Raw genomic sequence first — 16,677 nt, forward strand, 5'->3', positions numbered from 1 at the left:
AATATTGATTACTGAACTCTTAAAACTTTATGATATGAACTTGTTGCCTTTGCATTATTTGACGTCTGAAAAAAGACCCCTCATTTTCTGCGAATAAATGCTTTAAATGACAATATTTTTATTTGAAATTTGGGATAAATGTTGTCCATATTTTATAGAATAAAACAACAATGTTTATTGTACTCAAACATATACCTATAAATAGCAAAATCAGAGAAACTGATTCAGAAACTGGAGTGGTCTCTTAATTATTTCCAGAGCTGTATATGTTAAATGAGTAAAAATGATATAAAAATAACTCACTTATGTGCATGTTCATGTATAAACAGTGAGGTTTAGTGAGGTATTCCAGCTTCTGCACTGAATTCAACATGCTTAATGCACTCCTGCTTGATCAGTTAATAATTGCAGGCTGTATATCTTATTAATCCCAAAACGTTTTTCAAGAGTAAAGGGAGGTTTTGGGTTCATTTAAATAATTCTAAGGAAATACACCCATAAGAGACTTTATTTTAGATAACACTTTTAAATAGCATTTTCTGCAACACACTTATCTTTAAGGGATTGCGCAGAGCAATCTTAAGGTGTTTTATGAAACCGGGCACAGGCTCATTTCTGAATACTGATTGTACGAATTAAAAATTCAAACTTAAATCAAGATGTGTTCAGTGACCACCTCATTCATGTTTTTTTTTTACTTATTGTGGGCACATTACTCTACATATTTTAGGGTACTTTTTGTGCTAAGATAAAAACTTGTCTGTCTATTAACATTTTGTTCCATTATTCAGATAATTTTTTTAAGTTTTTATTAAAGTGTTTTAAATTGTTAAAATGGATGGACCATGCCTGTAGAAGCTAAGAATACATTTTGAAAGTAGATAGCCTACTGGTTTTATCTCAAGCTCTAACCCAGCACACTTACATTTAGTAAATAAGACCACATGAAGGAACACACATATAAACACTGCCCTGCGATATTGCTCACAGGATGTTCAGTAATATATGTCACTTCGGGACTGCATTAAAATAGTTAAATTAGCTGTACAGATCATTTAAAGGGTCTGACACATGTCATTATGGGTTTTTGGGTTAGATAAACTGAAACTCTTAAACCAGACAGCTCATAAAAGTTATTTACTTAGTTAGCATAAACGCTAGCGTCTTGACTGCTTAAACTCAGATTGCTGTAGAAATATGGAAACAAATAAGTATGTTTAATTTGGTGTTTTAACAAAATATGTTATTGTACTTTTTAAATGTAAAGAAATATCCTGGTCAAGTGGTTAGTAAATAGTTTTAAAAATAGCTGTTTAGCTCCATTTAACCCCATTCATTAAGGACTCACTCTCTGGCTCCCTCTAGCGGGTTTTCAATTGCAGCATTTTCTAGTATAATGGAGTGATACGATGAAGTGGGCAGTCTCGCCCGCATAAACCAGCTCTGGCTTAGAATAGGAAAGTGAACGTAAATAAGCTAGCGCTGCTGGGTTAGCAAAGGCTAGCACAGTTAGCTTAGCTTTCCCAGTCACGGTTTACTAACGTTAGCTAGGTAACCAACACATCCAGCAGCGAATTAGCTGAGTAAAAACACACAGCAGACCCCGCTGGATCCCACCACTAGCCAGCTAACCGAATTTAATCACCCGCAGCTTGTAGCCAGTTAGCTTAGCCAGCTAGCTAACCCAGCAGGGTCAGTCAGTCACTCAGACAGGCAGGCAGTCGGTCGGTCGGTCGGTCGCCCGCAGCCCGGACGGTGATGCTAGCGGGTCCCGGTAACCAGTTCCCCCACAAACGGAGACCTGAGGTGAGAGTCTCCGGCAGCAAATCCGCTCAAACCCGTTCCCAGCGTTTCTTTACCTTAAAAATTGGGCGCAGAGGTTCATCCTGCCGAGCCGCCGGTCCTTCACACAACGACAGGTCCAGGAGCTAAATCTATACCCGGCGCCATATTGTCCATCATTTTTACCGCTCGCCAGCAGAACCGCTCCAAACCTTCACCAGCAGACGGAGCTCACCAACTTCCTCCACCGCCGCTCCCGCCTCCCCTACACACACACACACACACACAGTCTAAACCAGCCACAGCAAAACCCCAGCCCGGAGAGAGGAGCACAGCGAGCACAGAACACACAGTACACACAGCACAGGGCTGTTTCATAACACCTCCATACAGCAGGACTGGACCTTAAATTAATATTACGATATTCTTGGCGATATGACGAAACTGTGGGCCATTTACCAACCATTCTTACAAACAAATCCATTCGGTTGTTGTTTTGAAACTAAATACAAAGCCTAGAACTGTCAGGGAAAAGGCAGACAAATAATAGTTTATTATAAGCAAGAACATATCCTTACATTCAGCACTTGCAAATCCAGACATCCCAAGTTGCACACACACCAAATAATATAAACAGCTATGGGCAAATTTAAGAGACCACTTCATTTTTTGAATGTTTCTCTAATTTTGCTATTTATACGGACACCATTTCTCCCAAATTCCAAAAAACATATTGTCATTTAGAGCATTTATTTGTAAAAAATGAGAAATGGCTGAAATCACAAAAATGATGAAGAGCCTTCAGACCTCAAATAATGCAAAGAATGCAAGTTCATATTCATTAAGTTTTAAGTTTCCATGCATCTTGGTATGTTCCCCTCCACCAGTCTTACACATTGCTTTTGGATAACTTTATGCCACTCCTGGTGCAAAAATTCATGCAGTTCAGCTTGGTTTGATGGCTTGTGACCATCTATCTTCCTCTTGATTATATTCCAGAGGTTTTCAATTTGGTAAACTCAAAGAAACTTATAATTTTTAAGGGGTCTCTTATTTTTTTCCCAGAGCTGTATATGTCACATTTACTCACCTCAACATGCCCTTTGCAATCATTTAGTCCTCCGTAGGCAATGCTAAAATCACTATTACAAACTGTACAGCGGGCAAGACTATCATTGTTTTTTACTTTTACCAGACATGGATGTACTTTAGAGTAGTCAGAGGTGAAATGAGTTTTGATGGGAGCCATGATGCTCCTTTTGTTACTTACTGAATGCATTCCGTCCAGGAGTGGGAAAAAAAACACTGGTCAATGGGATTTAGGTCAGAACATTGAATGGGCCATTCTAGCATATAAATATTCTTTGATCTAAACCATTCACTGTAGCTCTGGCTGTATGTTTTGGGTCATTGTCCTGCTGGAAGATGATTCTCCTTCCCAGTATCAAATCTTTGGCAGCCTTCAACATATTTTCTTCCAGGATTCCAGTCCTGTATATAGCTCCATCCATCTTCAGACTAGTTTCCCTGCCCCTGCTGAAGAAAAGCATCCCCACAGCATGCTGCTGCCACCACCATGTTTCACAGTGGAGATGGCAAGTTCAGAGTGATGAGCAGTGTTACTTTTCCTTTCTTTTTCTTTTTCTTTCAACAATGGTTTTCTTCTTGACACACTTTTATTAAGAGCAGATTTGTGGAGTGGACAACTTTTGGACAAAGTTTTCCTTTGGACCGATTCTCCCACCTGAGCTGTGGAGCTGAGTGACCATGGACCTCTTGGCTGCTTCTCTAACCAGTGCTCTCCTTGCTTAATCTGTCAGTTTAGAAGGATAGCCATGTCTTGGTGGGGTTGCATTTGTAGAATGCTTTTTCCATTTTTGCATGATGGAATGAAATTTTCCTTGAGATGCTTTTTAATAACTTTACCCTGCTTTAAACTGCTCTACAGTTTTGTTTCTGACCTATCTGTTAGTTCCTTGGTCTTCATGATGATATTTGTTCACTTGTGTTCTCTAGCAAACCACTGAGACTATTACAGAACAGGTGTATTTATACTGAGACTAAATTACACACAGCTGGATTCTGCTTACTAATTAAGTGACTTCTGAAGGCAATTGATTGCACTGGATTTCTTTTTAGAGATTTCACAGTGAAAAGCTGAATACTTTTGCACACTACACTTGTCAGATTTTTATTTGATTAAACATTTGAAATCCATGTATATTTTTGGTTCCACTTTACAATTATGTCCTACTTTGTGTTGGCAACAAATATAATTCACTCTCAAACACTCACAATACATTACCAAATGTAGTGTTCAAATAATGTATGCTGGAATTTCAAATGTATACCATAATGCAATGCAGTGCTGATATTGTCAGATGTCTTCAGGGTAGCACAAACAAAGATTGTTTGTTGGTTGGTCATTCCCTAGTCAGTTCACTATATAGTAAACCCTATATAGTAAACATTAAATCAGTGAACCACTCACTGATTAATAAATACCCACATGAAACCCAGGTAGACATAGGGAGAACACGGAAATTCCAAACAGATAGAGTCTTGAAATCAGGACACTCCCATCACTGGGAGACAAACATGCTACCCACTAAGCTACCATGCCACTCACATGAGCCCCGCCTATGGATGTCAGTGATGGATAGTATCATGAAGGATTAAACATGGACCCCATCAGGGTTGCACTCTGGGTGGAATGGGTAGGAATAGATAGAGATGTAATGATTTCCTATTCGTCAAGCCCAACTGGATCACTGCTCTCCTCCATAGGCCAGTGTAATGTTTTTCAGCTCAATTTTCTGACCATTTGAGGCTAAATTAGTAGAAATTAGAGAATAGAAATTGGTGTAAAACCTCATTATTTCGTTTTGTCCCAAAAAATGTGGTTTTCATCTATTGCTATTTTTAAGTTTATTTCTGGCCCTCACAATTTGTGTTTAAAGAGACAGCTTTTAAGCTTTTGAGATTTGGGGGTTTAAAGACCACTCTGGTAAGAATGTTTAATTGCACAAATCATGTGAAGGAGTATTTTTAATGCATGTTAATGTAATAAATTCCTGTGTGAAATTCTGCCAGACTACTAAATATATCAGATGATGCAGAGATGGTCATGTCTGGACACTGATACTATTAATTAGAAAATGTTGTCTACTCTGCTACTGCTCTCAGTTTAAATGAAAATATCTTGGGGACCGCTGCTTAAAAAATATTTAATCTTAACTCTTTTTCTGAGTTGTCTAGTTTTAATCTTGTATCAAAAGTATAATGGATTGTGACATGAGATTGTGTAAAGCATGTGTGTACTAGTTCATTTTAAAGTATTAGAATATCACTTAAAAGTTACTTTATTTAAGTAATACAGTTCAAAATGTGAAACTCATATATTATATAAATGAGTGGAAAGGAACACAGTCCAAGCTGCTTGAGGTCTAGTGTGAAGTTTTCACAATCAGTGATGGTTTGGAGAGTCATGTCATCTGCTAGTGTTGGTCCACTGCGTTATATCAAGTCCAAAGTCAGGGCAGTGTTTTCCCAAAAAATCTTACAGTACTTCATATTTCCCTCTTCTGACAACTTTTATGGAGATGTGGATTTCATTTTCCAGCAGGACTTGACACACTTTCTGAGGCACTGGTTTTTGGGTTTTCATTGTCTGTAAGCCATAATCACACAGCAACAATAAACATTTAAAATAGATCACTCTGTGTGTAATACATCTATATACTATATGAGTGTTTCCTATTTTGAACTGAATTACTAAAATAAAGTTACTTTTCAATGATACTTTTATTTTTTTAAGATGAACCTGTATGTCAGTCATCATGTGCTCTTTTGGGTTAACTGGATTTCATAAAATATGATACAGGTTAGTGGTTTGAATCCAGGCTGCGCCTTTAAGAACTGTGAGTCCGCGGTGATGCTCCTCAGAGGCTGAGAGTCTGAGTGCCGCAGCCCAGATCCGCTCCCCTCCGCCCGCTCCCTCAGCAGCTCCACAGCAGCGGCTCCACACAGGCCTCAGACCCGCAGCGCATGTGTGGTGGAGAGACGCTCCGGACAGGATGACAGAGACCGCCAAAACACACGTTATTCTGCTGTCGTGTGGAAGTTTTAACCCCATCACCAAGGGACACATTCATATGTTCGGTAAGCGGCGTTTCTCTTTCATTCTCGGGCTGAGGAGGAGCGGGCGGTCTGCGCGCGCGGTGCCTCAGAACCAACCCCATCAATAACACCAGCGGCCGGTTTACCGCGCGCCTGGGTGGAGGAGCGCGTGCGTGTCCGCGTGCGTCCCCGGTTTAGCCCCGGTTAACGGAATGATGTTGGTTTACGGGATTAATATATATCACGCTAATGTGATAATGTTATTTTAGGGGATGCTGAAAAGGGCGACGGCCGGTGTTGTGTCGATTTCTGCTACCAGGTCAAGACGTGCTATCCTAGTGTTAACGTTAGTCTAGTGTGCTCCCTGTTTAAAGGTAAAAAAAAATAATAATAAAAACAAAAGCACCAAATTAGAACAGGAATCAATCACTGTACACTGTTTCAGGGTTGATCATTTAAGATAATTGATTAGAACTGATTATTGATTAGAAACCGTTTATTGTATAAAAAAACAGTTATTATTACTAGTTTAATTTGATTATTAATTGGTATTGTTAATAGCCGCGTACACTATTGCAACGCGCACGCAAAAATGGCAGTGAGGTCATGTTGTTTAATGCACCCAAAGAAAACAGAATTGCCTTGAAAAAAACATTAAAACATGAAAAAATAAGAATAAATGTGGATCCGCGCATGCGCAGATCTGATAGGTTGTTTAAATTGATAGGTAGCTGAAATCGACAGAACACCGGAGAAAGAGAGAGGGAGAGAGAGAGAGAGAGAGAGAGAGAGAGAGTCAGTGCATGTGGCGCAGAATCGCGTTTCTAAGCAGAAATTGACGTGCAGCTGTGTTTAAAAATGATGTAAAATACACATAAATCAGATAAATATTTATCCATGCCTCGGTTAGTTGATATAGGGTAGTTACGTGTAATTAAATGGGTTAATAAGCATTTATAAACAGTGTAAACAATGATAACAAGCTTCACAGTTACGCAGACTATAGTTACATTAGTGGAATACAGTAATGGACAATAAGTAACATTAAGCCGGTGAACCAATATGAATATATGACACCTAGATTATTAGATTAATGCTGGTATTGGGATCTGAGTCACTTCCATTTAGTAACAAGGCCTGGCCTGCTTATAATTAATGGGGGTCGAAGAGATGGGTGACGTCCAGCTGACATCCAGATGAAGCTGATTTAAACAGACGTTCATTGTTTACTTTATTTATTTACTATAATGTATAGAAATAATAGGAAGGTTAGTCCAGATCAAGGCCAGTTTAGGCTGGTAGCTGGTTTTAGATGGTCTAAGATGGTCTTTGATGGTCAAGGTGTTCAAAAATCACCTTGTTTATCCAGGTAAAACATTTAGTTAACCAGCACTTGTATAGTGAATATTAATGGTATATTAATATAGCTCATTAGGCTTCATCCTAATAACACTGTTACTCTTTCTTCTTGATTTGTGCATGTCTAAAGCAAATACATATTAACTCATATTAAGTGTTACAAGTATAGCTAGTTGTTATGTATAAGTCTGAAACAGTTTGGCCACCTTTGAGGACTTTGAGGACAGATCTGCACTCTCTTAGTATTTTCATCTCAGTGTCTTCATGAGAGAGAGTCACCTGGAATAGTTTTCTTAGCATCTTGAAGGAGTTCCTGGAGGTGCTGAAAAATGTTTGTGCTTTTTCTTAGTGCCAAACAATTTTGTAAAGTTTACTATGTAATTCCATATGCATTCCATTCTGCAGTTTCTGCTTGACAGATGCTGTAAATACTCTATATCTCTTACAACACTAGACCAGTTTATTATAGTTTGATGTAGCTTTATTTACCTAAAAACATTAAAGAACTTATAGAGGTCAGTCACGCAGGCCACATAGGCTAATTTCAGGTGATTCTATAGGCTAATCAAATATATCTGAAACAGACATTTTTTACATGAATAGCTAAATCATTATAGTAATAAATCTGTAATTATAAAATATACCAGCCCTGTTTAAAATGCCTTAAAATGAAAAGAAAATATTAACAATTTACATACAGTAAGTGACCATACTTATATCAGTGAGCAGGAGTTTAAACTTCCCGATTAACACAAATAAAAAAATGTCTGCAACAGCAGTGATTGGCTCAGTTCACCAGTAGTAAAAATTTTTTTAAAAGAGATCAGCTGTCCCATTTCCCCAATTATTTCTCCTTCTCTCCATTCCTCCTCCTTCTTCTGGGGCAGGAGATGAACAGTAGGAAAGGAGGAGAGGAGGAGGAGAAGAGGAGGGCTGCATCCTTAAACATTTGCTACTCCTTCTCCTCCTTACCTACTCCTCCATTCCTCCCTCGGAAGAAGGTGGAGGAATGGAGGAGAGGGGAGGAGAAGAACAAATAGAGAGAAGGAGCAGTAATTGGAGAAATGGGGCAGCTGATCCTTTTCGGATATGATGTTGACTACTGATGATCTGAGCCAATCACAACAATCGCTTTCAGCTCTCCTAATACTGCCCAGCCAATCGCAGCTGCTGCAAACAGTCAGCAAATATATGGTCATCCTTTTAATTGTGTTAATTGTAGATATTTATACTCCTGCTTGTTGCAGAGAAAACACTATATTTATAAAAAAGAAAATGAAGATTTGCCAATTAGATAGAAGTGGATGTCTTTTTTACTTGTTTATAATAAGTGATACTATATGTTCTACGGTCATGTACGTGTTTTTTTTATAAAGTTGTATTATTTATACACATACACAATTTGAAAATAAATTTGTAAAAAAAAGTGTACTCAGGGCTCCGAGTGGTCCAGCGGACTAAGAAGCTGCCACTATGATCAGGGGATCGCCAGTTCGAATCCTGTTTATGTAGCTTGCCATCGGCTGAAGGAGCCCCGAGAAAGCACAATCGGCCTTTCTCTTTCTGGATGGGTAGATGGTGCTCTCTTTCCACATCACTCCAAAGGGTGATGTCGCTTAGCACAAGGCGTCTGTGAGCTGATGTATCAGAATCGAGTCGCTGCACTTTCCTCCAAACATGTTGTGATTCTACTCAGCAATGCTGCATCAGCAGTGGTTCAACATGAGGTGGTAGCTGACTTCACATGTATCGGAGGAGGCATGGGCTAGTCTTCACCCTCCTGGTGTTGTGGCATCACCAGTGATAGCGGGAGTCTTAATGTGTGGGTTGGGTAATTGGCCGTGTAAATTGGGGAGAAAATAAGAAAAAAATCTATAAATAAAATTATATAAAAACATTCTGTGGGTAGGGTACTGTGGTGTATCCTCCGCTGGAAGATGCTTTAGGGTAAATTTAGGCAGCTTTTTATATTTCCTCCAATGGAAAGATGGCGTCACAAAATCAGTCTTCGAGTCATGGGGGAGAGGAGGATGATCGGTAGGAAGGAGGAGCAACTTTTGGTGTTTCTGGCCACAACAGAGGAGTAGAAAAGGAGGAGGAGAGGAGGAGTATCTCAGTCTTTATTCATATGCTTGTAACTCTGGCTGTGAGTCATGAGCTGTCTCAGGATTGGATGCAATGGAAAGGTCAAACTGATTCAAGCTGATTCAGGAAATGATTGATCGTAATTCTGTGACGCATTAAAGTTGTTGATAGAAACACTAAGGGAGAGCAAGTTTGGTGTTCCGGTGTGTTCATCAACCAGAATAAAGATCTGTCTCTGCTTTATATGAATCGGAATCGGATCTTGTATAAAGGAGATCTATTTGAATCAAATAATCAAGCTTACTGTATCTGGACATGCTGGCTGACCAGCTTGGTGTTGTTGTTTATGCTGAGTCATTCTAGTCCATCAGCTTGGTGTTGCTGGTCATGCTGCTTAACCGGCATGGTTAATCTTGATCCTATTGGTTGTTTAGTTTCGTCAGGTTGATCATTCTTCTATACTTATTAAAATCTATGCTGTTTAGTCACCTTAACAGTCATCTTTTCTTTCAGCAGGGATTAGTGGACATTTATATAAAGCTTTTATTAAGCTTTTATAATAAAACAAGTATTTATTATGCTAGTATGGCCCAGACGAGCTGCTTTTTTATTTTCTCATCTTAGCAATGACTTTATTACTGCACTTTACCTGTCAGACCTCTAATTCTTCTCTTCACTGATAAAACTAAGGCTTAGTCCAATGTTAAGCTGTTGCCATGTGGATCAGCTAGACCTCTTTCCATACCAGTTTTCTCCAGATTCCAAGAGTCTTTTGAGGGGGTAGGAAACATTACTCACTTCATCTGTAATTTCTCTAAAGAATAGACTTCTACTTTTAATAGTTACATAACTCTCTCTCTCTCTCTCTCTCTCAATATGCTTAGGATAAAAAATTGTAGTTTAAGCAGTTAAAGATCTAAAAGATGGAGCGTCTCATGATGACAGTAGGAAAGAATCTTGGTTTCAAGCTTTTAGTAAAAGAGCTTGAGCCCTGTTACAACATTCCATCCCCAAAAAAACATGATTATAATGAAGATTATAAAGTTAATAAAGATGAGGCTATACAGACACCCTGATGACACTGATATAATATTACTGTAACAAAATGATAATGCATTTTCATTCTTTTAAAGATCAAGTAGTTTTTATTTATTAATCTTTTCATTACACTGCTTATATAGTGGAGTGAAAAAGTATTCCCCCTCTTACAGATTTCTTTAGTTTTTGTATTTTTGTCATACATATAATTTTCAGATTTTAATTTTTTTTTTATATCAGACAAATGTAACCCGAATAAATGTATAAAGCACTTTTTAAATTACAAATCCAAACCATTCTTGCTCTTTGTGAAAAAGTATTTGCCTCACCATAAATGAACTGTGATTTATCTGTGGTTCAATTTCGACCAAGCATGATTACTGACAGACCTGTAGAATCTAGAAATCACTTAAATAGAACCTGTCTGACAACATGAAGCAGCTAAAAGATCTCAAAAGGCACCACAGTATGCCCTTATCTGAACAAATGAGAAAGCGAAGTCTAAGGCTTTAGGACTCCAGCAAATCACAGTGGGAGCAATCATTCACAAATTGAAAAAAAACATGGACCATAGTAAAGGTGGATTGCAGTTGTTCCTGGCAAGAGTGGCACAACCAAGGTATTAGTTTTAGGGGGCAAACACTTTTCCCCACAGGGCTAGATTGGTTTGGAAAGTTTTTTTTTTCCCGTTAATTAATGAAATCATCACTTGAAAAGTGCCTTTTATATTTACTCAGGTTATCTTTGTCTGATATTATATCTGTAGGAGGGCAAATATCTTTTCACGCCACTGTATATCCAGTCAAAATACAGGCTCATTTATGTTAACCAGTTCTCCTTGAGAAGTAAAATGTGTCCATATTTTGTATGATAAATTGATAGTAATTATTAAGTAATTAAGTAATTATTGTGAAAGGCCTACTTACAAATGTTTGTCCTTTTCTTTTGAATAGAATGTGAATGATGATAATACAAACTCTTGCTCAATATGTTAAAGAAATCTTTTAATTTTATTTTCATCTTTTGCTTACTAAACTATTCACAGTAACAAAATAGAATAAAATGAAATAGAAAAAAAACGTTATTGTCCATTTCTGGAAATTTGCCTTTGGCTTCACCAGGTTGCATCATAAAAATAGCATTTCATAAATAATAATAAAATAAATAAATAGACAAAATTGGTGTGTCCAAATGTATGCTGCTCTCTGTACTTAAAAATAGAGGTTATAGGCAAAACACTGTGTATAAAATCAATATTAGCAAAGCTATAAGTTTGAGTTCCTCTCAGTCTGAGCTGACCGCGGCTTCCCAGCAATCTGAAGCGATGTTCTCGCATTACAGTTCCATTCACGACTTCAGTGCCGTCAGTGCCGGGAGGAACAGGGGCTTTTTCTGGTGCTGTGTTAGTGAGGAAGCTGAGCTGGAAGCGTTACTTTCTGTCCTTTATCTTAATGTTTCAAACATGAGGAACGGAGGTGCAGATGGAACGTCAGAAGCGGCAGATCAATGGGACTCGAGCGCTCTCCTCAGCCTCCACCTGCCTGTGATTTTATAAAGAGGAAATCTCTTCTGCCTCTCTCTGACCTATTTTTCCTCTCTGTATCTGATACTGTTTTAGAGGTGGAGCAGGTTTCAGGCTGATTTGCAGAATTTAGCAATGTGTACAGATTGTTAATCAGGCTGAAGCAATCAAATGTGATCAGAATGATCAGAGATTAAAATAATTTGAATGAATTTGTTTTAACTACATCTATGGCTGCAGCTATCGTTTATTTTTGTAATCGAATACTCTAATGAAAAATCGATTCGATTAATCGAGTAATCAGATAAAACATTTTTGCTTGGTTAAGAAGCAATTAAATAGACACAAGAGAAAACAAGACATTTCAATAAATAATGAATGACCAATTGATTTCCTTGTTGAGATAAGTTGTATTTTTTTAATTCACAACATACATTTCCAAATAAAACAATAAATAAATAAATACCACAAGTAAAAAATACATTTTATTACATTACTTTCAAATTTGGATTTCTTTTAAGTATCAAATATAGGGTATTAATCAATAAAAAAGGTATAAACATTGGTTTTTGTGTTGTGCATCTTCGCTTCTAAACAGCAGAGACATTGCCAGTTCTCCCAGTGTTTGGATAAACGTGCTGCATTCTTTTACTACCAATCCGGTTCTCCGAAATATACCAGGACCTGTGGAATAATTGTGAAAACAGAAGTATTAAATATGCTGCTTTTTGTTTATTAAAATGTTGGACTACTTGGGTCTAATTACATCACTAAGACTAATATTACAGTAAATTCATGGCCGTGCATTTATAAACTCTAAGATTGACACATACTGCATTGGGGCACATTAGGCACTAGCGGTAATTAATATTCTATCCAATAATATTTTATCCAATAAATAAGAGACAAACACTTCCCTACATCAAGCACACACATAGTCGGAATTTAACTTTTTGTCTCATTGGCCAAATACACTTGTAGATGAAGAAATCATACATATAGTTTCCAGCCAAAGTAACTTTATTTCAGCTAACTGTAACATTAATCGAGTTAATCAATCATTTTTTTTAATCGAGTAACTCGATTTACTCGAGTAATCGTTTCACCCCTAACTACATAATTTTAGAGACGTGACCGATCCAATGCAATATCATTAATGGTCCGATATTAACAGGATTATTATACCAGATTACGTACCAAAACTGAACAAACTGAAATATACGGAATACTATCACGTTTTAATACATTTGCCTCAGCAGTGCTATTCTTATCATTAATTATCAGCAGTTCAGTCATAAGTATACCTCAGCAGTGCTACTCACATCACATGAGAGTAAAATTGAGACAAAGAAAGGCAGAAAGTCTGTTGGCAAACAAACAAATGCTAAGGCTAAGTTAGCTCAGTTAGCTCATTAGTATCTTAGCCATGTACAGCTCCTATCTTTCAGCTATAGTCATGCAATAATGATTCAAGCTATAATCAGTGAGCACAAACCTTTATGTATTTTCTGCTAAACAGGTAATCACTGACCTTCAGTAAGGTTGCTAACCATAGCTAGGTACTCTAATTTACCACCACCACCAGGGTAGTAAAGACAGGTGTTTTGCACTCTGAAACATATATATACACATACTGTTCAGCTACAGAGTAAGACTCATCATCACTGTGTTAATCTGGCAACCTCTGCAAATTTAGGTTTGGGATTAGAAAAGAGACTCGTGTTGCCATTTTATGCTCTTGCTCGCATTATTATCACTGATTGTTTCTTTAAGCTTTTCTAAAAGACAACAAAATTAACCAATATTAAAACAAATAACTGTAGAACTGTAGGGTCAACAATGCAACCAGAGACACAGTGCTTTTTTCCTCATGCACATGTTTTATTTCCCCCCATGCGATTGCCAGATTTACCATTTTCCTGCCAAATAGGGGTAGTATAAAATAGTGGCAATTGCTTTATTTGGTGTAGGTTGCTTTATTTTAGTAGATGCTTTTTTTATTGGACACCTTTCAGCAGTTTCCTGATACTGTTACTGTTTATTGATTCTGATGGAAAGATGTTGTTGATGTTTTACAGTGACAGAATGGCAGCCTGGCAGATTTCACACTTTAGTGATGGCCAACTTAATGAAATCTCATGATAGTTTCACAAATATTCTTAAAACACTGTTTTCAGATGCTCAGTAAACATATTTATGAATAATGAACTGTTCCTAAGATTTTCTAACCATAAAGTTTGAAACATTGTAAACTAGCCTCTGGATCTTTAAGAAAAAGATCCAGAGAATCTGGAATAGGGCTAAGAAAAAGGTCAAAAGAACTTTTGGCGTGCAGTGAGGTCCAAATCTGTCATCTGGTATTTGATTAGGACATAATTGTATTGGTTTTGTTTGTTTGTTTGTTTGTTCTTGACCAACCATTGGCAACCATTGCATAAGGAGTCTGGCATACAGAATCTTATTTAATATGCACAGCATGGGATACTCACCCAGCTGGGGACATCAAATCCTAGTATGTCCATTAGCATATTTGTAATCTGATTGTTTAACAGCCGTATTCTGTATTTTCTGATTCTAGCAAAACTGTAAACATTTCTGACTCTTCAGAATAGATCATTTCACATCAGACCACTGAATGAGTTAGCTACGTTTACAGGGCGGGTCACTCTTCTGAATTGTCATAAATCTACCTTATTTTATGGATTATAAGACACACTATCAATGAATGTCAATTTTCTGGTCTATTTTCATACAAAAGGCACAATGGATTATAAGGTGCATTAAGTGACACTAGTAAGAAATGGGAGTGTCGCCATGTTTTCCTTCTAATTCAGCAGGTCTCACCACTGGGTGGGGGTGGTGGTTGTGTGTGGGGGGGGGGTAACTAGGCAAAGTAAAGCTAAGCTAAGTAAACAAAACTCTAATTCTAAAAAAAGTCAATTTCCTTTAAAGTCAAATGAGCGCTGGATGTTAATCTACACAGTTTTTTCTTCTGTAAACTGTTTTTACAGAAGTAAAAACAGTTTACAGAATTTGGTGAGTAAAGAATTTGGGTGAGTAAAGCGCTCCGATTTCCACTAAGGCTGGGTGCAGCAGGATTAGCATTAGAGGCTAACTGCTAGCACTATTCATGGTTAGCACTAGTAAATTCCACCTGATAAGCCAGGTAAGCCAGGGCAATATTAGCCAGCTAACGTTGCTTGTTTTAACATGGTAAAAACGCAGAATACACTTTTATAATACTCGCCTCTGAACGGCAAAAGAGCTAGCAGCTAGCATGGCAAATGCTAATGCTGCTCCAGCAGTGCTAGCCAGGGTTAGCTGCAGGCTACAGTTCAATATATTCGCCTCTAAATGGCGAAAGAGCTAGCGCTTAGGGTGATTAGTGGCTAAAGCTAATGCTGCTCCAACAGTGCTAGCCACGGTTAGCAGCAGGCTACAGGTCAATAAAACCTCTGATCAGCGGAAGAGCTAGCGCTTAGCGCGCTTAGCGGCTAATGATAACACAGCAGTTTCGGGGCTGGAGAACTAAATTGAAACTCAAATTTCATACATCAGTGGCACTGGATTTTAAGGCACGCTGACAATTTTTGGGAAAATTACAGGAGTTTTAAGTGCACTTTATATTGTGAAAAATGCGATAACTAAAGTAAAGTGCAGCACATTTAGTGCAAACATATAAACTACAAACAAAATGAATACAGTAAATACAGTAAATAACTCAACAAATACAAATAGACTTCTTTTAAGAATATGCCATTTACCAGATATGGAGTTTTTTTTTTATTGTGTCATTATAATTTTGCAAAAGTATTATGTATGATATGATATGATCATCTATGATCATCTCTAGAAATAGGCCTACATAACATGCTGTATTTTTAGCACAGTGAGTTAATGATATAGAACATTTTGGAGTGTTTTTTTGTGCATTGCTCTTCTGTACCATCTCCTCATTCTGCCTCTGAAGTGGCATTTTTACAGGATGTCTCTCTCGGATCATCTGATCTCTTAATAAACACATCTTCCTTTTCTCTAGAGGAGATCCTGTTTCTTATAGCTGCTCCACCCCTCCCTCTGTTTCTTTCTGCCTCTCAGAATGATACCACATAACAGAAACTCACAGCTGCTTCACAGAGGCAGAGCACAATATCACACACGTCTCTATTGTGAATTCAGATTTATTTATTTATCTCTGATGTTCCAGTCCGTGTGGGATTCTCACAGAACATTCAAGAGAACTAAAGGAATGAGAGCACATTTCAGAGAATACCAGATTCTGCAACAGTTATAGAAGAAACTGAAAGATGAAAAAGATATTGGACATGATTGGTTCTTCCCCAGCTGACAGTTTTTAGTTAGTAGAACATTTTTGTCAAGGTGTCTAGATGTTCTTAGAACATTTATATCTAACATTTTTAAATGTTCTAGTAATGTTGCTGCAACGTACATTGTGTCAATGTTTGAATTTTTAGTTTTTTGAATGACTTTAGTAATGATCTACAATGTAGGACATTTTAAAATAATAAAAAAACACTGAATTTAAGCTGTTTAAACTTTTGACTGGTACTGTATACTACATATATTTAATGGGGTGTGTTTATGTATGAGTTATAAAAGTGTTTTTTCAGAAGTTCAGTTTATCCCGCTCGCAGAATCGCTGATTCAGAAGGGTTAATGAGAATAGGGAACACCTTGCCAGGAAACTATTGATCAGATAAAAATACTTTTGAGATTGTTTTTAGAAATTGTAAACCAGGTGAAAATGGAAT

At 37.5% G+C, this 16,677-nt stretch overlaps 2 protein-coding genes across 3 annotated transcripts in view; one reads left to right on the top strand and one right to left on the bottom strand.

Moving 5' to 3' along the window:
• smg7 (SMG7 nonsense mediated mRNA decay factor) overlaps positions 1-2,019 on the bottom strand; it is a 43,863-nt gene extending 41,844 nt beyond the window's left edge. The window contains exon 1 of one of the 2 annotated variants that reach the window (XM_007258029.4): positions 1,860-2,019. In XM_007258029.4, coding sequence (XP_007258091.3) covers positions 1,860-1,885 — 26 coding nt within the window. In that variant the 5' untranslated portion in view covers positions 1,886-2,019. The remainder of the gene's footprint in view (positions 1-1,859) is intronic. The other variant, XM_007258031.4, reaches the window with a different exon arrangement.
• Positions 2,020-5,732: 3,713 nt separating this feature from the next.
• nmnat2 (nicotinamide nucleotide adenylyltransferase 2) overlaps positions 5,733-16,677 on the top strand; it is a 31,041-nt gene continuing 20,096 nt past the window's right edge. Inside the window, exon 1 of the mRNA XM_022677915.2 lies at positions 5,733-5,943. Coding sequence (XP_022533636.1) covers positions 5,859-5,943 — 85 coding nt within the window. The 5' untranslated portion in view covers positions 5,733-5,858. The remainder of the gene's footprint in view (positions 5,944-16,677) is intronic.

Source organism: Astyanax mexicanus, chromosome 8 (assembly GCF_023375975.1).
Source record: "Astyanax mexicanus isolate ESR-SI-001 chromosome 8, AstMex3_surface, whole genome shotgun sequence".
Classification (NCBI taxonomy): domain Eukaryota; kingdom Metazoa; phylum Chordata; class Actinopteri; order Characiformes; family Acestrorhamphidae; genus Astyanax; species Astyanax mexicanus.